The sequence below is a fragment of the Lepidothrix coronata genome, unplaced genomic scaffold (genome assembly GCF_001604755.1).
Source record: "Lepidothrix coronata isolate B3197 unplaced genomic scaffold, Lepidothrix_coronata-1.0 Scaffold88, whole genome shotgun sequence".
NCBI lineage: Eukaryota > Metazoa > Chordata > Aves > Passeriformes > Pipridae > Lepidothrix > Lepidothrix coronata.
Genome location: NW_016690268.1, coordinates 2,209,250 through 2,224,436, shown reverse-complemented (window position 1 = coordinate 2,224,436; position 15,187 = coordinate 2,209,250). Strand labels below are relative to the sequence as shown.

Below are 15,187 nucleotides of genomic sequence, written 5' to 3'. Positions count from 1 at the left end.
GTTCTCCTCTTTACTTCATATATTTCTAGTCCCATCAAACCATCACTTTTCCTCCTCAGGTTCCAGAAGCGCTAACCACCTTCCTCCTTTGCCTCTGTGGCAGGGGGACAAAGCCAGGACCTATCTACCTTCCTTCACCTGCTGGGAAGGACTCGAGTTCTCCTTGCCTCAGGATGAAACTGGGAACCCACACTGCAGAGCTGGGATTCAGTACTGCTGTCCAACAGCTAATGGTAAAACAGGAAATTTTTCTGTCAACGCTAATCTCAAATACTTTCTTCTCCAAGACATTATAAAAGTAAAAGATTGAGGCATATGCTATTGAGACAACTTGCAATCATTTAATACTTTATCCTGGGAGAAACTGAACACAAATCCAAGGGAAGCAATTATAAAAGCCCTCTGAGCAGCAGCTTAAGGGAACAGACAGAAACACATAGTTACACAGAAATGCATCTTTTCTGTCCCCTGTCTTTTCAGGTAGGGGGAAAAGAACAATTATTTTTCCTTATTGGTTTCTGTGCACCACTAGGAACAGAAGGAACAATAAAACAAAGAATTTAGGATAGATGAAACAGGTCAATTCTGCTAGCTCTTGCAAAGCCAAACAGCTAAAAGCCCCTTCAAACTTCAGCAGGGCAGACAAGCTCAAGAGCTGAATGATTCAAGCCTGCAGCTGCCAAACATGCCAAGCAGAGATGAGCACCACTCTAACCAGCTCATTCTGTATGCAAAGCAAGCAGATACACTGCAAAGGCCATGTGAGTCACACTAGAAAAACACGTAAAACAAAGGCAAAAGAGTTGGCAAGATAGCAAGGACAGCAATGTGGGAGAGTGGGTAATAGCAGGCTGACAAGAAGGTAAATCAAAAGTGTAGGATGTAACCTGAATAATACAAGAAACAGGAGGCATCTTTACAGAAAAAGATGTGATTGTGAAAAAGAAACCTTTCTTTTGTCATGTGTACTTTTAAGCTCTTCTATTATCCATATATATGGCACAAATTGAAAATCCTCTAGTTATATAGTACCAAGCTTACTTCCTGAAATGATACACAACTTGCAATTTTGTTTAAAGCATGGATGCAACTACAATGACCTTCTTGCTATGAATACTTCCCAGTTCATTTCATTTTTTGTATTTTGCTTGGGTTTATTTAATATTTCCACAGAAACTACCTGATAATAGACTGGAATACAAGTAGCAGAGCATGAAACAAGAACTTTTAAAATTCTATCATCCCCACCGCTCTCCTAATCAAAGCCATAGTTCTGTGTGGCCACACTTAAGCTTCCCAGTCAATCCTTTAGTCAGATACAGTCCATCAGTTTTACTATTGCTCTGTAGCAAGGTCCAGCGGTCATTTAGAAGCCTGGTACTGACCCATATCACAATGGTATTCTTTATCCTATTGTCAGACATCTGGCAATTTAATAAAAATGAAAAGAGATATACTCTGATAAAAAATAACCTGCACAAGTCAGAGGCAGTGCTGCAAAACTCGACATAGATTTCCACGGTCGTTGGCCTGTCAGCTTTGGACAAGAGATTCAGGAGACTTTGTTGTAGAAGGTAATGTGTTAGAGAGGGCCTGGGTTATTTAGGAAGAATAATTTCAGTTACTCCTTTCATTTAGGCAGCTAAATTCTCTATTTGGAGGAAACCATTTCAATGGGCATTTTCAGGCTTTAAAAGCTTGACAAAAAGGCATGACCACTTTACCACAGTTGAGCTGAAGCTTGTGACAAAAGTTTAAAATGAGGACTTTAAACGTTCACTTCACAAAACCAAAATGTTTAGTAGTAAAGAAAAAATACATACACATACAAACTAATTATTTGAGATCTCATCTTCTGAATTTTTCCTGCTTAGCATTTTAAAGCACTTACAGTCCACTTACAAGAAATGTAAAGGAATAAGCACCAGTTCTTTGCCTGTATATTTGCTGCTTTTTTTCTGGATTCTGTCTTTGCCTACAGAAGATTTTATACAGAAGCTTTGAGACTTGCACAATACAATCTTAGATATATTGAAAGTTCAATCCAGTAACTCAACTTTCAAATAGAAAAAAGAATGGCAAAGCATTTACACTGTTTCATTACAAACTCTGGGAAGTTATCTCATGTTAGAACACAACAAAGTTTTACACTATAATTTAACTGTGAACAGTTTAACGTCTGTCTACAGTGCTAATGTTATTAAAGAGCTCTGAAGAGCATTGCCTGCAATATGAATTTGGAAATTATAAAAATGCTAGCTTTCTGGATAAAAATAATTTGAATAGAAATGGTTGACTCAACACATGCTGAAATAAAAAAAAATTAAAAAGACAAATATGATTGCCTCATATTTATTGAATTGCTTTTTGAGTTCTATTTTATCTACCAAACTCAGTTTAATAAGACCCTTCCTGGCACCAGAGAAGCATACAATCCCAGTTTTATAAGATATGTACAAAGGAACATATTTGTAACACATGCTTGAGGCCAACTTTACACTGGATGTCGTGGATGTATCATAGCACATTAAAAAGGTTATTGCTGGTAATAAGTTGTTTCTTTTGACAAATCAATGTAATGTTCACAGTGAAAGAAAATCAGTGCATATATTCTTTATTTAATAATCATAGCTTCTGATCCTACTCAAGGAATTCTTAAATTGAAGAACAGGGAGCAGTTAAAATATCTACATCAGCACCTTCTGATTCTGCAGCATCTTCTCCACTGTAATCTTTCTTCCCATTTTCCATAAATAAAAAGCAAACCACACACTTACCTTCAAGGATTCAAGGAGCTACAGGCTGATGAGTCTCATCTTCATTCCCAGAAAGGTGATTGAGCAAATTTCCCTGGAGCAGTGGATGTTGTTCACATTGACATCAGTAAGGGCTTTGCCATACTTATTTGAGGCACACTGGTGAGACATTGAATAGGTGTTGGCATGCTATACAAAATCCAGCTGGTGGCTGATTATTTGCAGTGTCACTCTGGCAGTGATGCCAGTGCTGTTTAAATGTCTGTACTAATTACCTGAATGGTGGGCCAGAGTCTGGTCTCAGCAGGTTCAGGGGCAACCCCACACTGGAGAAAGAGATCAACACTCCAGAGAACAGTGCTTCTATTTTGAGCAACTTCAAGAGGCAAGAGAACTGCATTGATGGGAAACTCAGGAAGATGAACCATGGTAAGTGGTTTACTGTGAGAGTGGTGGGACAGAAAAGCTGTGGATCACCCATCCCTGGAAGTGTTCGAGGCCAGGTTGGGTGAGGCTTTGAGCAACCTGGTCTAGTGAAAGGTGTCCCTGCCCATAGCAGAGGGGTTGGATCTAGATGATCTTTAATGTATCTTGCAACTCAAACCATTGTATGATTCCATGATTCCAAGTAAAAGAAAAAACTTGCACCTGAGGTAAAGTAAGAACGCACAAGACAGACTGGGCATGGTGTGGCTAGGACACAGCTCTGCAGAAACAGATCTGGGGTTCCTGGTGGACACTGTATTGAATAACTGACAACAATAACCCTTTGGAAGTGAAGGAGGCTAATCAAGTATCAGGCTATGTTGGCAGGAGCTACTAACCAGGTTGGGGGAAGTGATTTCCTCTTACTCCCCCATTCATCACCAGGAAGCATGAGGCCCAACTTTCATCAACATCAAGTTAATTCACAGAACTGGGAAGTATACTCTCAAGTCAGTTACGAATATGGTTTGTTCCATCCTTTGGAAACTGAAGTTGAATCTGCTCATTGCTTTCCCCATCCCAATATTATTCTTCATATGGCATTCAAAGTTCTTCCACTACTATGCCAGTATGTTTGGCATCTCTATCAGTTTGCAGACACTCAGAGCCACAGTTCAACCTGCATGCCCCTGTCACTTTCACGACTGGCACAGAACTGTATTAATGCAACACTTCTGTCTGAAATCCCCTTTATATAAACCATTTTCTAACAGATTACTAATTTTTAAAGAAAAAAATGAGGGTTAAGATATTAAGTTTAAACCATTAACTAAAAGGCAATCCTCCTCCCTCCTTTTTCTTAGATGACTTTAAGCTGTGGGCCAAACTCCAGATCTTTGCAGAAGTATACATGAAGCCACTTAACAGTAAACTTCACAACTGCACCAAAGTCCTTAAAGACTGAAGATAATAGGTTCTATCCTTACAAGAATACATTTTATATTTTCTTAGTCAATACATATTGAGATCTTGAGCGCTGATCATGTAACAGACCACAAATACTTCAAGAGTTATTGATTTTGCTCCTCTAGAATTTGCCGTGAAAGAAGATTCATGCCATCTTGAATCAAATCCCAAAACAATTCTGTTGCTAATTTTTTTCCTCCTAAAATACTAGTTGTTTCAAGGCTGAATCATTGTTTCATAATGACAGTCCAAATTACACCCTTAATTCACACAATCACCCTCCTACACAGTGTTTGAAAAACTATATTCAGCAGTAACAGAACTTTGAAGGGACTTTAAGTTACCTTTTAGGCAACTGGGAACATTAAGACATCCAATGTAGCATTAGAAGTTCGGGTTATAAATACTTGCAAAGAACAGGGAGCAAATTGAATGTAATATCAAATACATTAAAGAATACAGGCTTTCCCTTGCTTTCATCAGGTCTCATTCTGCACTAACAGCACCAGAGTCCTTATATTATATATAAGCTCAATTTACTTCCATGGCTGCACCAAACTCTGGGAGGAAATACTTTACTCTTGCTGACTTAGAAAGTAACACATGAAAACTGTCAACACACCTGAAGGGAGAAATCACTCATTTCAACCAGATCTCTACACTTTCCATTCAGCTTCTCTGTGATCACTAGAGCTGAGCTGGCAGAGATTTATTCCTTCTCCACAAAGAATTCTAAAAAAATAACCCATGAGTAAGCTTACAATTTTATCCCTATTTTTGCCATTGGCTGGGTCTACAGATTTCATCTCTATCAGTGTAATAGCATTACATAGCATGTTTTTCCACTCACACAGTAATTTTTCCCATTCCACCTTGTAAGAGGTGGTTTCATCTCTTACTCTTGTTGTTGTTTTCACATCGACCAGTTTGGTGAACAAAATGGCAGACTCTGTCTTTAACTCCTGGCAGGGCTGTCTTCATCGTCTTGAGAAGACATTTTTAGACTACTTGCCAGCCCCCCTGGAGAGCCTACAGCAGAGAAAAGTTACATTTTCCCACCTCAGCAGAGCCAGCCCGCCCAGATACCAACGGTCTAACCAATTGGCAGCGTGGAAGAGTCAGCCTGGAGGCAAGCCAGCCAATGAGCATCGACCGTGGGGTATTTAAGACTGTGCCCAGCGTAGCCAGTAGAGAGTTTTTTGTTGGTAGTCTTTTGTTTTGGGGAGTCCAAGACAGCCGGAGTTCAGTTTTGTTTGGGCCCAGGACATATGGTGTTCAAGATCCAGTCCAACAGGTTCCAGTGTTCCAGTCTGCTCCGATCTTGGCCCCACTCCTCGCTCCATCGCGCCTGACTCCATCTCGCCTGCCTCCGTTCCACCTCTTCCGCTTGCCTTCAGCTTGGTCAGGTTCAACTCAGGGTCCAGTGTTGGCTGCTGACCTCTACGGCTGCTTTTGTCCATCTCGACTGCCTGCCGCCGTCCCGCCTACCCATGCACTCTGCTCACCACTTGCCTCCATTCGACGGTCCTCCTGCTGACTGCCTGAGGTTGTATGCACCCGATTTCTTCCCTCACCGGTGGTGGCAATCCTTTTGTAATTTAATTTTGTAGCTTTTCCCTTTCCTTATTTCTCCCCCTTCTCCTCCCCCCTTCCTTTGTTTTTATCACTTACTTATTGATAAAAATACAGTTCATTTTCTGTTTGAGACTTTAACATTTGGATTTAGTGCCTTAATCTCGTCTTCGTAGCATCCATTTAAAGAATCTTGTTGCAGCCACTAACCGGACTGTAACACACCTCAAATCGATATATACCCTAATGCTATGTAAGAATTTAAGCAATATCCTACTCAAGAGGATTGGAAATGACTCCCAATTAGGCAGCTAGTTAACATAAATTAAAAAGCATCTTAATAACATGAAAAAGTTATGACAGCTGCTATGTCTTATAGCACTGTACAGTCTTAGGGGATACTCCTGACACTTCCACTCTTTTTTCTCCCCCAGGATTTCTCTGTCTGGCTCTTGCATAAAGAAGAGAATAGCTCCTCCATTTTAGAGAAAATCTTATTAGACAGTCTATTTTCCAGAATGAAATACCAGAAGCAGCCAAATTTTCTTGGGTAAATCACTAAATTCTCCTCCAAATAACTAGAAGAACTGCTGCTCAGGTAATCATTTTCATAACATGCACCTCTCTGACTCAAAACTTACTCAGTTTCACAGTTACTTGTAAATTACAATGATGAGTGAATAAGAACAATCCATTTCTGATTGAAACAATGCTGACCACTGTTTGAACATTACTAGCAATTAACAGCAAACATGAGTTCTAGTCCTTTTTGTAGGTAACCTGGTGAGATTTACTGCAATAGCTTCAAAAGTCTGAAGACAAGATTTATCTTTGGGTGAAAAGTTTTCCAGAGCTGTGACAATTCTGATGCTGAAAAGCTCTGTGCATAGCGATCATTTTGTCTGCTACTCTGGGCAAGGGAAACCTCACAGGCGACACAGTGCAAAAAGTAGTTAAGGAGAGTAGCTAGTTGTTGCCACAAGTTCTAGAGAAGTTGTCTTTCAACGCATAGAAGAAAAGACTAGCAGACAATGTTACTGTCTCAACTTGGATCAAATCAGTCTGATTTCCCTCTAAAATACAGTAATTGACTTCAAATAGGAACATGAAAAATTAAATGCTTTTCAAAAATAATTATGACTTTGGAAAACATCTCCAATTAGTAACATAAGCCAGAAAAACACAGCCTAGAAAAAAAAAATCATGTGGCAGAACTCCCTGGAAAGCAATTCTGAGAGATATATTAAACAAAAAGTTTATTACAAAGGGATTTCATTCTATTCAATGTTTGCATCAACAGTGTGGATGCTGAATACAAAACACATTTATTAAATATGCCAATTGATGAAAAGCTAGGAAGGACAAAAAAATTAAATCAATTTTGCAAATTAAAGGCATTGACAGAAGACGAATGAAATCCATTGGGCAATGGAAATATACGTAGTAGTCTTTAAAGAAAATTAATAATGTCTAAATCCCAAGATGACAGTCAATGTCAGGCAGTTGCAAAATGGCAAACATCAGTGAAGCGTACAGGCACAAACACAACTTTAAGAATAAGCAAAATAACCTTTTTTGGTCCACTTGGTACTGTACTCCCAACGGAGCATCACTTTTCAAGAAAACAACTGACACAAACCCAAAGAGGAGGAACGCAAAGAATGGCCCACGATATAGAGTGAACTGAATTTGGTTACTATTTAAGCAGGGAAGGTTGAAAGGGGACTTCTTAAGAACCAAAGTATCAAGTAGGCTACTGAAGAGAAAAGGAGATCGATTTGTTCCCAGTTTCTCAAAAGACAGAAGATGCAATGGGTTTAAAATTGAAGTTAACAAGATTCACACTGAGCACTTGAGGGAAGCAACACCACTTCCCAGTTGTAAGGACAATGAAACCCTTGAGCAGATTACCACTGTTCTTTTAAAGCATCCAGCACTGGAGACAGTTAAGGAGGAAAAAATCCCCACAGTCAGTAGCAGGACCATAGGAAATTGTTTAATCCTTGTTGTTCCTTATATTAATAAAAATAAATTCTATAGAGTTTACTGGCTCCAACATTCATTTCATTAGAAGATACTAAGGTAGAGAATTTGTGCTTTTTTCAGTTTAAACATTTATGACATTTTATCCTCTTCTCCCCACTACCTTCAGCCTAATCCTAATTTTCAATTAGCACTCTTACATTTTTGTGATGATCATAGTTATCACAGCTGCAAAGATTAGAGTCCATCTTATGCTCTGTTATTGCTAGAGGTTTAAAAATACTCAATAGTCAAATAAAGGACTGCATAAGAAGAAAAAGGAATCCTACTGACAGTTTCTATTCAACTCTCTTCATTCCATAACTCATGGGTTTACTGTTGATTTACACTTCCACAGAATAATGGAGCACACAATAAGTTAAACAGACACGATGAAATGGGGAGTATAATGGAAGCAAATTAATGAAAATCAATAGTTTTGAAGACTAAACTGCATTGACGATAAAGCTTATGGGGTTTACACAATTCCAGTGATTTCACTGTTTCATATCAGAAAATTAGACAACACTTTCAATACAGTGTTCTTTCAAGTGTTTAAAAGATTGCCTTCCTAGTTTAATCAAACTTGTAATAAATAATAATGAATAATTATTAATTATATTGCAGGTACATCAGCAAGGGAGAAAATGTGCCTTGATCAGGACTCCTCTCAATCCCTCATACACAAATCAGAGAGGCAAAGCAAGTCCTACCTCACACACCAAGTTTTACCAGGTAACCTAACAGAGGCAGACAATCATTTTGGACAATGTCTCTGCAATATTAGATGTGGAACTCATCTAGTTTTAGACATCAAGTCCCAATTCACAATTTTAGTCTTTCCTTGCTGCCAGTGAATAGAAGAACTGCCCCTCTAGAAGATAATTCAGCAGGTCTCAGACATGTCTTAGACCCTCCAAAGGACTGCCTCCATAATTCTGTTTCTCCCACTGTCTACAGAGGCAGCCTAATGTCACTCACTCAGAATTGACACCAACTCTTCCGTGGCATCCCAGGTTAGACATCTTAACAACATTTCTGTTCCCTTTCTTTCCTCAAGCAATGCTGGCTAAGGCTCCACAGTCTCAGCTTCTTGGCACCGCTGAAGGAAAGACAAGTTCCTGAGGCTGAGCTGAACACAAGAATCACCAACTTCAGTGACTTCCAGAGAGGGGAGGGCAAAGCAAATACACAACAGACTGTTTTTTAAAAATAGGGGAAAAAAACCCCCAAAACCAAAAAGGATTCCATGCCAGTCTCAGTTACTTTCTGCTCTAACAGCCATTCTGTTAAATGGCAAGGAATAGGGAGGGGATGGACTATGGCACTGATTCAAGAACTTCCATATGGATGTAACTGCATCTACACGGGAAAAGTCCCACTGCTTTGATAATATTAAATATTTGCAATGTTGATCTAAAAACTACACTAAAAAAAATTAATTTAAAACTGCATCAGCTGCATACCCATTTCAATATCATCACTATCCAGATAGCAACTTTCATAAAAGTGAAAGCTACACATTAGTATGAAAAACTAATAGCCTGGCCCTGTAAACACTTAAGTAGGTATTTCAGCAGAACATTTAACATGCTGAAAATGAAAACATACGCAAATTTTTGAAGAAGTAAAGTCTACGGTTGTTGTTTTGGTTTGGTAATTTTTTGAAGTAATGTCATTCAAAAGAATTACTTTGCTTTTAAACAAAAAAGATAGTTCTACAACTTCACAATAGCATTCAATACATTGACAACAGCCAACTTTTCATATTGAAGTGCCTAAGCTGGGACAAGTTACACCATACCATTAAGTCACACAAAAAGTCGACGCTGGCACATGGGCTTCGAGAAGTTCAAATTTTTGAGGCACAGCAGCAGTTTCTGCCCCACGTTCCTGCTTGGGTCCTGAGACTTCAAAACTCCAACATTAGCAACAGGAAAAACTAAGACAAATTCTCTTCAAAAGCCTAATGAAATTTAAGAAGTAAAACACCTTTAAACACACTGTCCATGAAAGACAAAGACCCAGGGTGAGGAGAGGTTGTGCTTCATATGTCTTCCAGGATCTTTAGGACCATTATCCACTCCCTCCTTTCCCTACCAGTTAGCCCCTTCCTCCATGAATTCTAATTATAGTTTTCTCATGAAATCTTCTGAAGACCTGTGTTAAAAGATAGGAATTAATCTAACTTATAATATTACTAGCCAGCTCAGAAACAAATTTTCAGAATGAGGACATATACACTATAAATCTCCTATTCCCTCTATGTAATAAAAGACAGACCACATATACAGAGATCTGAAAGAACAGAATATACTAACACTTGCTATGTGGAGAAACAAACAAAGTTCTAAAATACACTTAACATCTTCACTGCATCAAATACAAGGCACAAAAAAATCAAACACATTGGTACCAAATTCATAAAACGATTTGTCCCACTAGCCATAAATAAAATCCATTTTCGGGTATTTAACCAATTTAGCCTACTCTTCTGACACCATAGCTGGAAGGGAAAGGAGAAAAGTTGAGCTATTCAAGGAAGTGTAATGTCTCAAATACATTCAGAAGCTTTAAAGAATGACTTAAAAATAACCAGTATGCTTTATGTTAGACTCATATGCTAGTTTCTTGCCTATTTTAGGCATACAGTCTCCTCAATTCACCATTCAGACATTTAAAAAAAGACTTAGATGCATGCCTCTAATAGTACAGCAAAGTAGTTTGGGCTTGATTCCAACTTCACCAGAAGCAAAGACATTCACAGCAAAGACAATCCATACTTCAGGGCTATTTGATTCCTTTTACAGCTCCTTGAAAAGCTAAATTCAAGCTGCACGATCATAATGAGGAAACAAAGGGGAAATTGTAAAGGCGTTTGCCTAGTACAGGATATATTATAGGAATAAACAAGTATTAGAACAATGAAACAAATTATTATTCAGAGCACCTTCCTCACATAAGTAAAGAGAAATCAAGAAGCGCAATGCTACACTAACCAAATCATTCACTAACTAAACAAACTAAACAAAAACCAGTAACCAAAAAAAATTAAGAAAACACTATTCACCTATAGTGGCGAAGCATCACTACATGTCTTTCTTAAATCAAAATAATTACTAACTATCCCCTGAATAACTAGTATGACCTCCTGTGTAGTTCAACTCTAACTTTTAAATTTACTTAATACAGTCATGTTTTTATTTAATAGTATTGAAACCACTACTCTGATTTTAGTGCCCATGTGTAATCTTTGCAATTGAATTAAGCACTCAATTGTTTATCTACTAATATTTGTCACGAGAAAGAAGAAGTGGACCTTAGTGACAGATTATGTGTTTTCAAGCATTTTTACAAGCATTACTCTTCATCATCCCCTCCCTGGTTTACATTACAAATTTCCTGAATATTCCTTAAAGCCGTACAGCTACCAACAAGTTATTTTGTCCTTAAAGGCATTCACAGCATTTCTCTTCCATTAGCACACAAACACATACACTTCATCTTCAGCTAAATTTGTCTCCCATAAAATTGTATGAATTACCTTAACAGTATTATGCAAGTATCGTGCAAGTCCACAACCATCCAGAATGAATTCAAATTATCCTGACTGAAGTCTTTCCAAATGTGACTAGCTTTGCGGTATGGGAGGGCCTTTGATAGTCACATCAAATAATCTTCAAATTTTTCAACAACAATAATCAACTCTACTGTCTTGATGAATAAGCCCTGTGAAAATGTGCCCATGTATTTCATGGACTGTACATGTATTTAAATTACGAGATACAAAACAGAATGTGTGGGCTGTTCTACTGAAGATTTAAAGTTTGTGGACTTGTAAAATCGAGATGGATACTAAAATGAAAGAACATAAGGTACCTTCTTACTTTTTAAAAAGGTATTTTTCCTATATTTTCCTAAATATTTTATAGATGTTGAAGTTACAATTATTAAAGTGCAGAGGTTTAAGAGCAAATTCAGCTCATAACTCCTTAATACACATGTTCAAAATCTATCATACAAATAAAGACAGGATCTAATACTAGCCTGAAAAATATGATTGAATGGCAAATAAATCAGAACAAAGACCAAAACTTACTGAATCACCTAGAGCTATCTCTTATATAGAAGAATCACCCATCTGAAGTTTTTCCACGTTTAAAACAGACAAGACCTTTCACAAGACTCAACAAAAACAATATAATATGGAGAGAGGTAGCATGCACACAAAATTCCGTTTTTCAGTGCCTTTAGATCATCGAAGGGAACTAAAAGTGAGATTTTTGCTAGGACTGCGTTCCCTGCACAGAGCCTGGCACACATGGTCTCCTTACTTTGAGCTTGCCTGTACTGTGAGCGGTCAGTACACCGCGGGAAACAGATAACCAGCCTATCTACCAACACGAAACACGAGGGAAAGAAGAATTTAAGGGCTTCTGGATACTTCAAACTACCCTAGTTACATGATTCAGCAGCTGCAAAGATCTATCAGATTCTGCAGAGGCACTCTACTTACTGCAGAAGACTGTAGCGTTTTGTTTAAAACAACTTTCTAAAGGACAAATAGATAGGAGAAACTTGCAGGAAAACGAGAGGAGTTTTTCTTTCGCTGATCTGTACAACAGGCAGATGCACGCGCGCTACGTGGAGTCCGCACAAACCTGAGGCGAAGCGAAAAGCACGACAGGTAACACACAGAGAGGGCAACAACCCAAACCCCAAACTAGAACCTTCGCCAGAACATAAGCCTTCGTCTCCCCACCGTTTGCTTCTGAATGACAAAGGCGGCGGACAATTCTCGCCCGACAGCCGGGGAGCGGGACCCGCTGACAGGGCACCTTCCCAGGGCACCTTCCCACGGCACTTGGAAAGGCGGGATGCGATTTCGAGCACCTGGAAATCAGACACTGACCTGAGGGTGCGGTTACCGGCGCATCCGCGGCGCTCCATGGCGGCGGGCACGCAGCTGGTGAGCTCGGTCCAGTCGGCGTGCAGCCCGCAGCTCCAGCCGGTGGAGAAGCGGGAGAAGAGCCAGGTGTCCTTGTCGCCGCCCGGGCGGTGGCAGGCGCACTTCTTCTGCCCGGCCCGGCAGTAACAGGGCTGCTCCAGGTGGATGTTGCGCACCAGGTGCCGCCCGAAGGTGGTGCCGCCCGTCTTCTGGATGTGGAGGAAGACGATCACGTCGCGGCCCCGCATGTCGAACCGCACCCGCCGGCACAGCTCTCCCCGTGCGAACGGGAACTTGGCCGCCAGCCGTGGCAGCGCCGCCGCCTCCTCCTCCTCCTCCCGCTCCGCCGGGCCCCCCCCGCGGCGGGCGGCCGAGGCCGCCGGGCGGCGGGGGCAGGCGGCGCTGGGGCAGGCGGGCGACACGTACTGGTAGACGATGAGCAGGAAGAGCAGCGCCAGCAGCGGCGGCAGCAGCCACCTGTTGGAGCGCTCGTCCATGGCGGGTCGCGGGGACGGCGCGACGTGGGCTCAGGCGCTGCCGAGCGCTGCCGGGGCGGCCGCCCCGCTCGGATCCCGCAGCCGAGGGGCGCCCGGCTCCCTCCCGGACGGCATGGTCCTGCCGGGCGGCCGCGGCTCGCCCCACTCAGCCCAGCGCGGCGCGCCGCATCCCGCCCGAGGCAGCCATCACGCGCCCGCTCCCCGTGGGGGGGGCGAAGGTGCCGAGCGCCGTTCCCCGGGACGCGCTGCCGACTGCAGCGGCGGGAGCAGCAGCTCCCGACACCAATCCCGCTCCGCCGGCAACTCTGCAGCCCAAACACACCGCTCGGCTCCCGGCGGGGCGCGCCCCGCCCCCGCCCGCCGGCCAATCGGGGCACAGCCGGCCACCCCAACGGCCAATGGGCGGGCGCAGCACGCCGGCCCTGCCGCCAATGAGCGCGGGCGGCGCGTGCGGCGGAGGCGGTGGGAGTCACTCCTCGCGCCCTTCCAGGTGCCGGACGGGACCGGCCGCGCGTGAGTGGGCGGGGGGAGGCGGGGCAGCCAATGAGGCGCCGGGGGCGGAACGAAAGGCAGCCAATGGGATGGACCGGCGGCGCCTCCAGGTGAGCGAGGCTCTGTTAAATTCCTTCGCGTCCCGTTGTTTTTCCTCAGCGAAAGGGTATCTGGTACGGTTCGCGGTTTCAAGCCTGTGTTTATAACCCCGAGTGGCTCACACAAGCAGGTCGGACCACCCCGCAGGCTAACTAATTAATTGCAGATTATAACTGATCCGCCTTGCTTCTGGTTCTTGCGGTCTTCAGAGCACGAAGTTGCAAGTGCTGAACTGATTTTGGAGAAAACTTTTATCTCCCCGAGGCACTAATATTGGCTCCCCAGCAGCTGCTCTGTTAACATTTCACAAGTCCGTTTTTCAATCCCTTTTGCATATTTACGACAATCCACTGCTTGAAACTGTGCTGCTTTCCCTGTTGAAAACTAATTTTTTTAATGTCTATTCAAATCTGTAGCTCGCAGGTCCCACTTAGCTGAGTTTTGCCAAAAAAACACTCACTGTTTTGCCTGCAATGAGTTCTCCATAATTTTAAAAGTCTATTACAACCACTTCATAACCAAAACCAAGCCTCGTACGGCTCCTCGATTATAATATATTAATATGCAAAGCATTTTGTGTTAGAACTGATTGCACATCTCGGTTATTTAATTACAGAATGCCTTATTTACTGAGGGATTAATTAGATATCTGACAGTGCTAAAGCAACTTTCTTCCTTCACTCTGAGGACAACTTCACCTCTGGAAGGCTAATAACAGAAGAGCAGCGCCTTCCCCTGGGACCATTTAATTTCAGAACTTATAAAAATAGACAAATGTGTTTTAAGCTAAAGATTTTTATATGAAAAGCAAGAATACTTGTACTCTTGGAATGGAGTATTTGCTCTCATTAGAGCTTGCCAGAAGTAATAGAAATTACCATAAAATTGTCTAAAACTTTAGTGTTGCAAGGTGTCCCCAAGAACAACAGCCTACACCACCCAGCCTTCAAACAGACAAATATACCACATGCACATGCACACTTCCAGTGCCACACAGCAGTGTTACAATATTACACCAGTAAAAGTCTGAGAGTGGCATATTTTTGGGTCTTGCCAAAACATGAAAAGAGATGATGCACTTCTATCTTCTGTGAAATTTTGTACAAAGAACGCCATGTATTACCTGGTGAAATTCATCCTTGTACAGCCACACACCACAGTACTGGCAGCCCAATCCCTTCATCCTTTGGAAGAAGAATGCAAAGTCTGGTGTCAAACCCAACCTCTTCAGTCTTCTTCCTCTAATAACAAGAGGTGTGCACCCACTGACTCTTACCAAAGTATAAACCAGCTATTTTGCCTTGGAAAATTACCGTGTTCTTTGCCAGCACAAGCAGCAGAGCACCTATCTTTTCTTTAGAGAGACCAGACTCTCTTCTCTGCTTTGACCACCACCATGCTCACTTGTT

At 41.8% G+C, this 15,187-nt stretch overlaps 1 protein-coding gene across 1 annotated transcript in view; it reads right to left on the bottom strand.

Annotated features, from left to right (window-relative positions):
* Positions 1-13,187, bottom strand: part of HS6ST3 (heparan sulfate 6-O-sulfotransferase 3) — a 296,532-nt gene extending 283,345 nt beyond the window's left edge. Inside the window, exon 1 of the mRNA XM_017821107.1 lies at positions 12,655-13,187. Coding sequence (XP_017676596.1) covers positions 12,655-13,187 — 533 coding nt within the window. The remainder of the gene's footprint in view (positions 1-12,654) is intronic.
* Between the last annotated feature and the right edge of the window lie 2,000 nt (positions 13,188-15,187).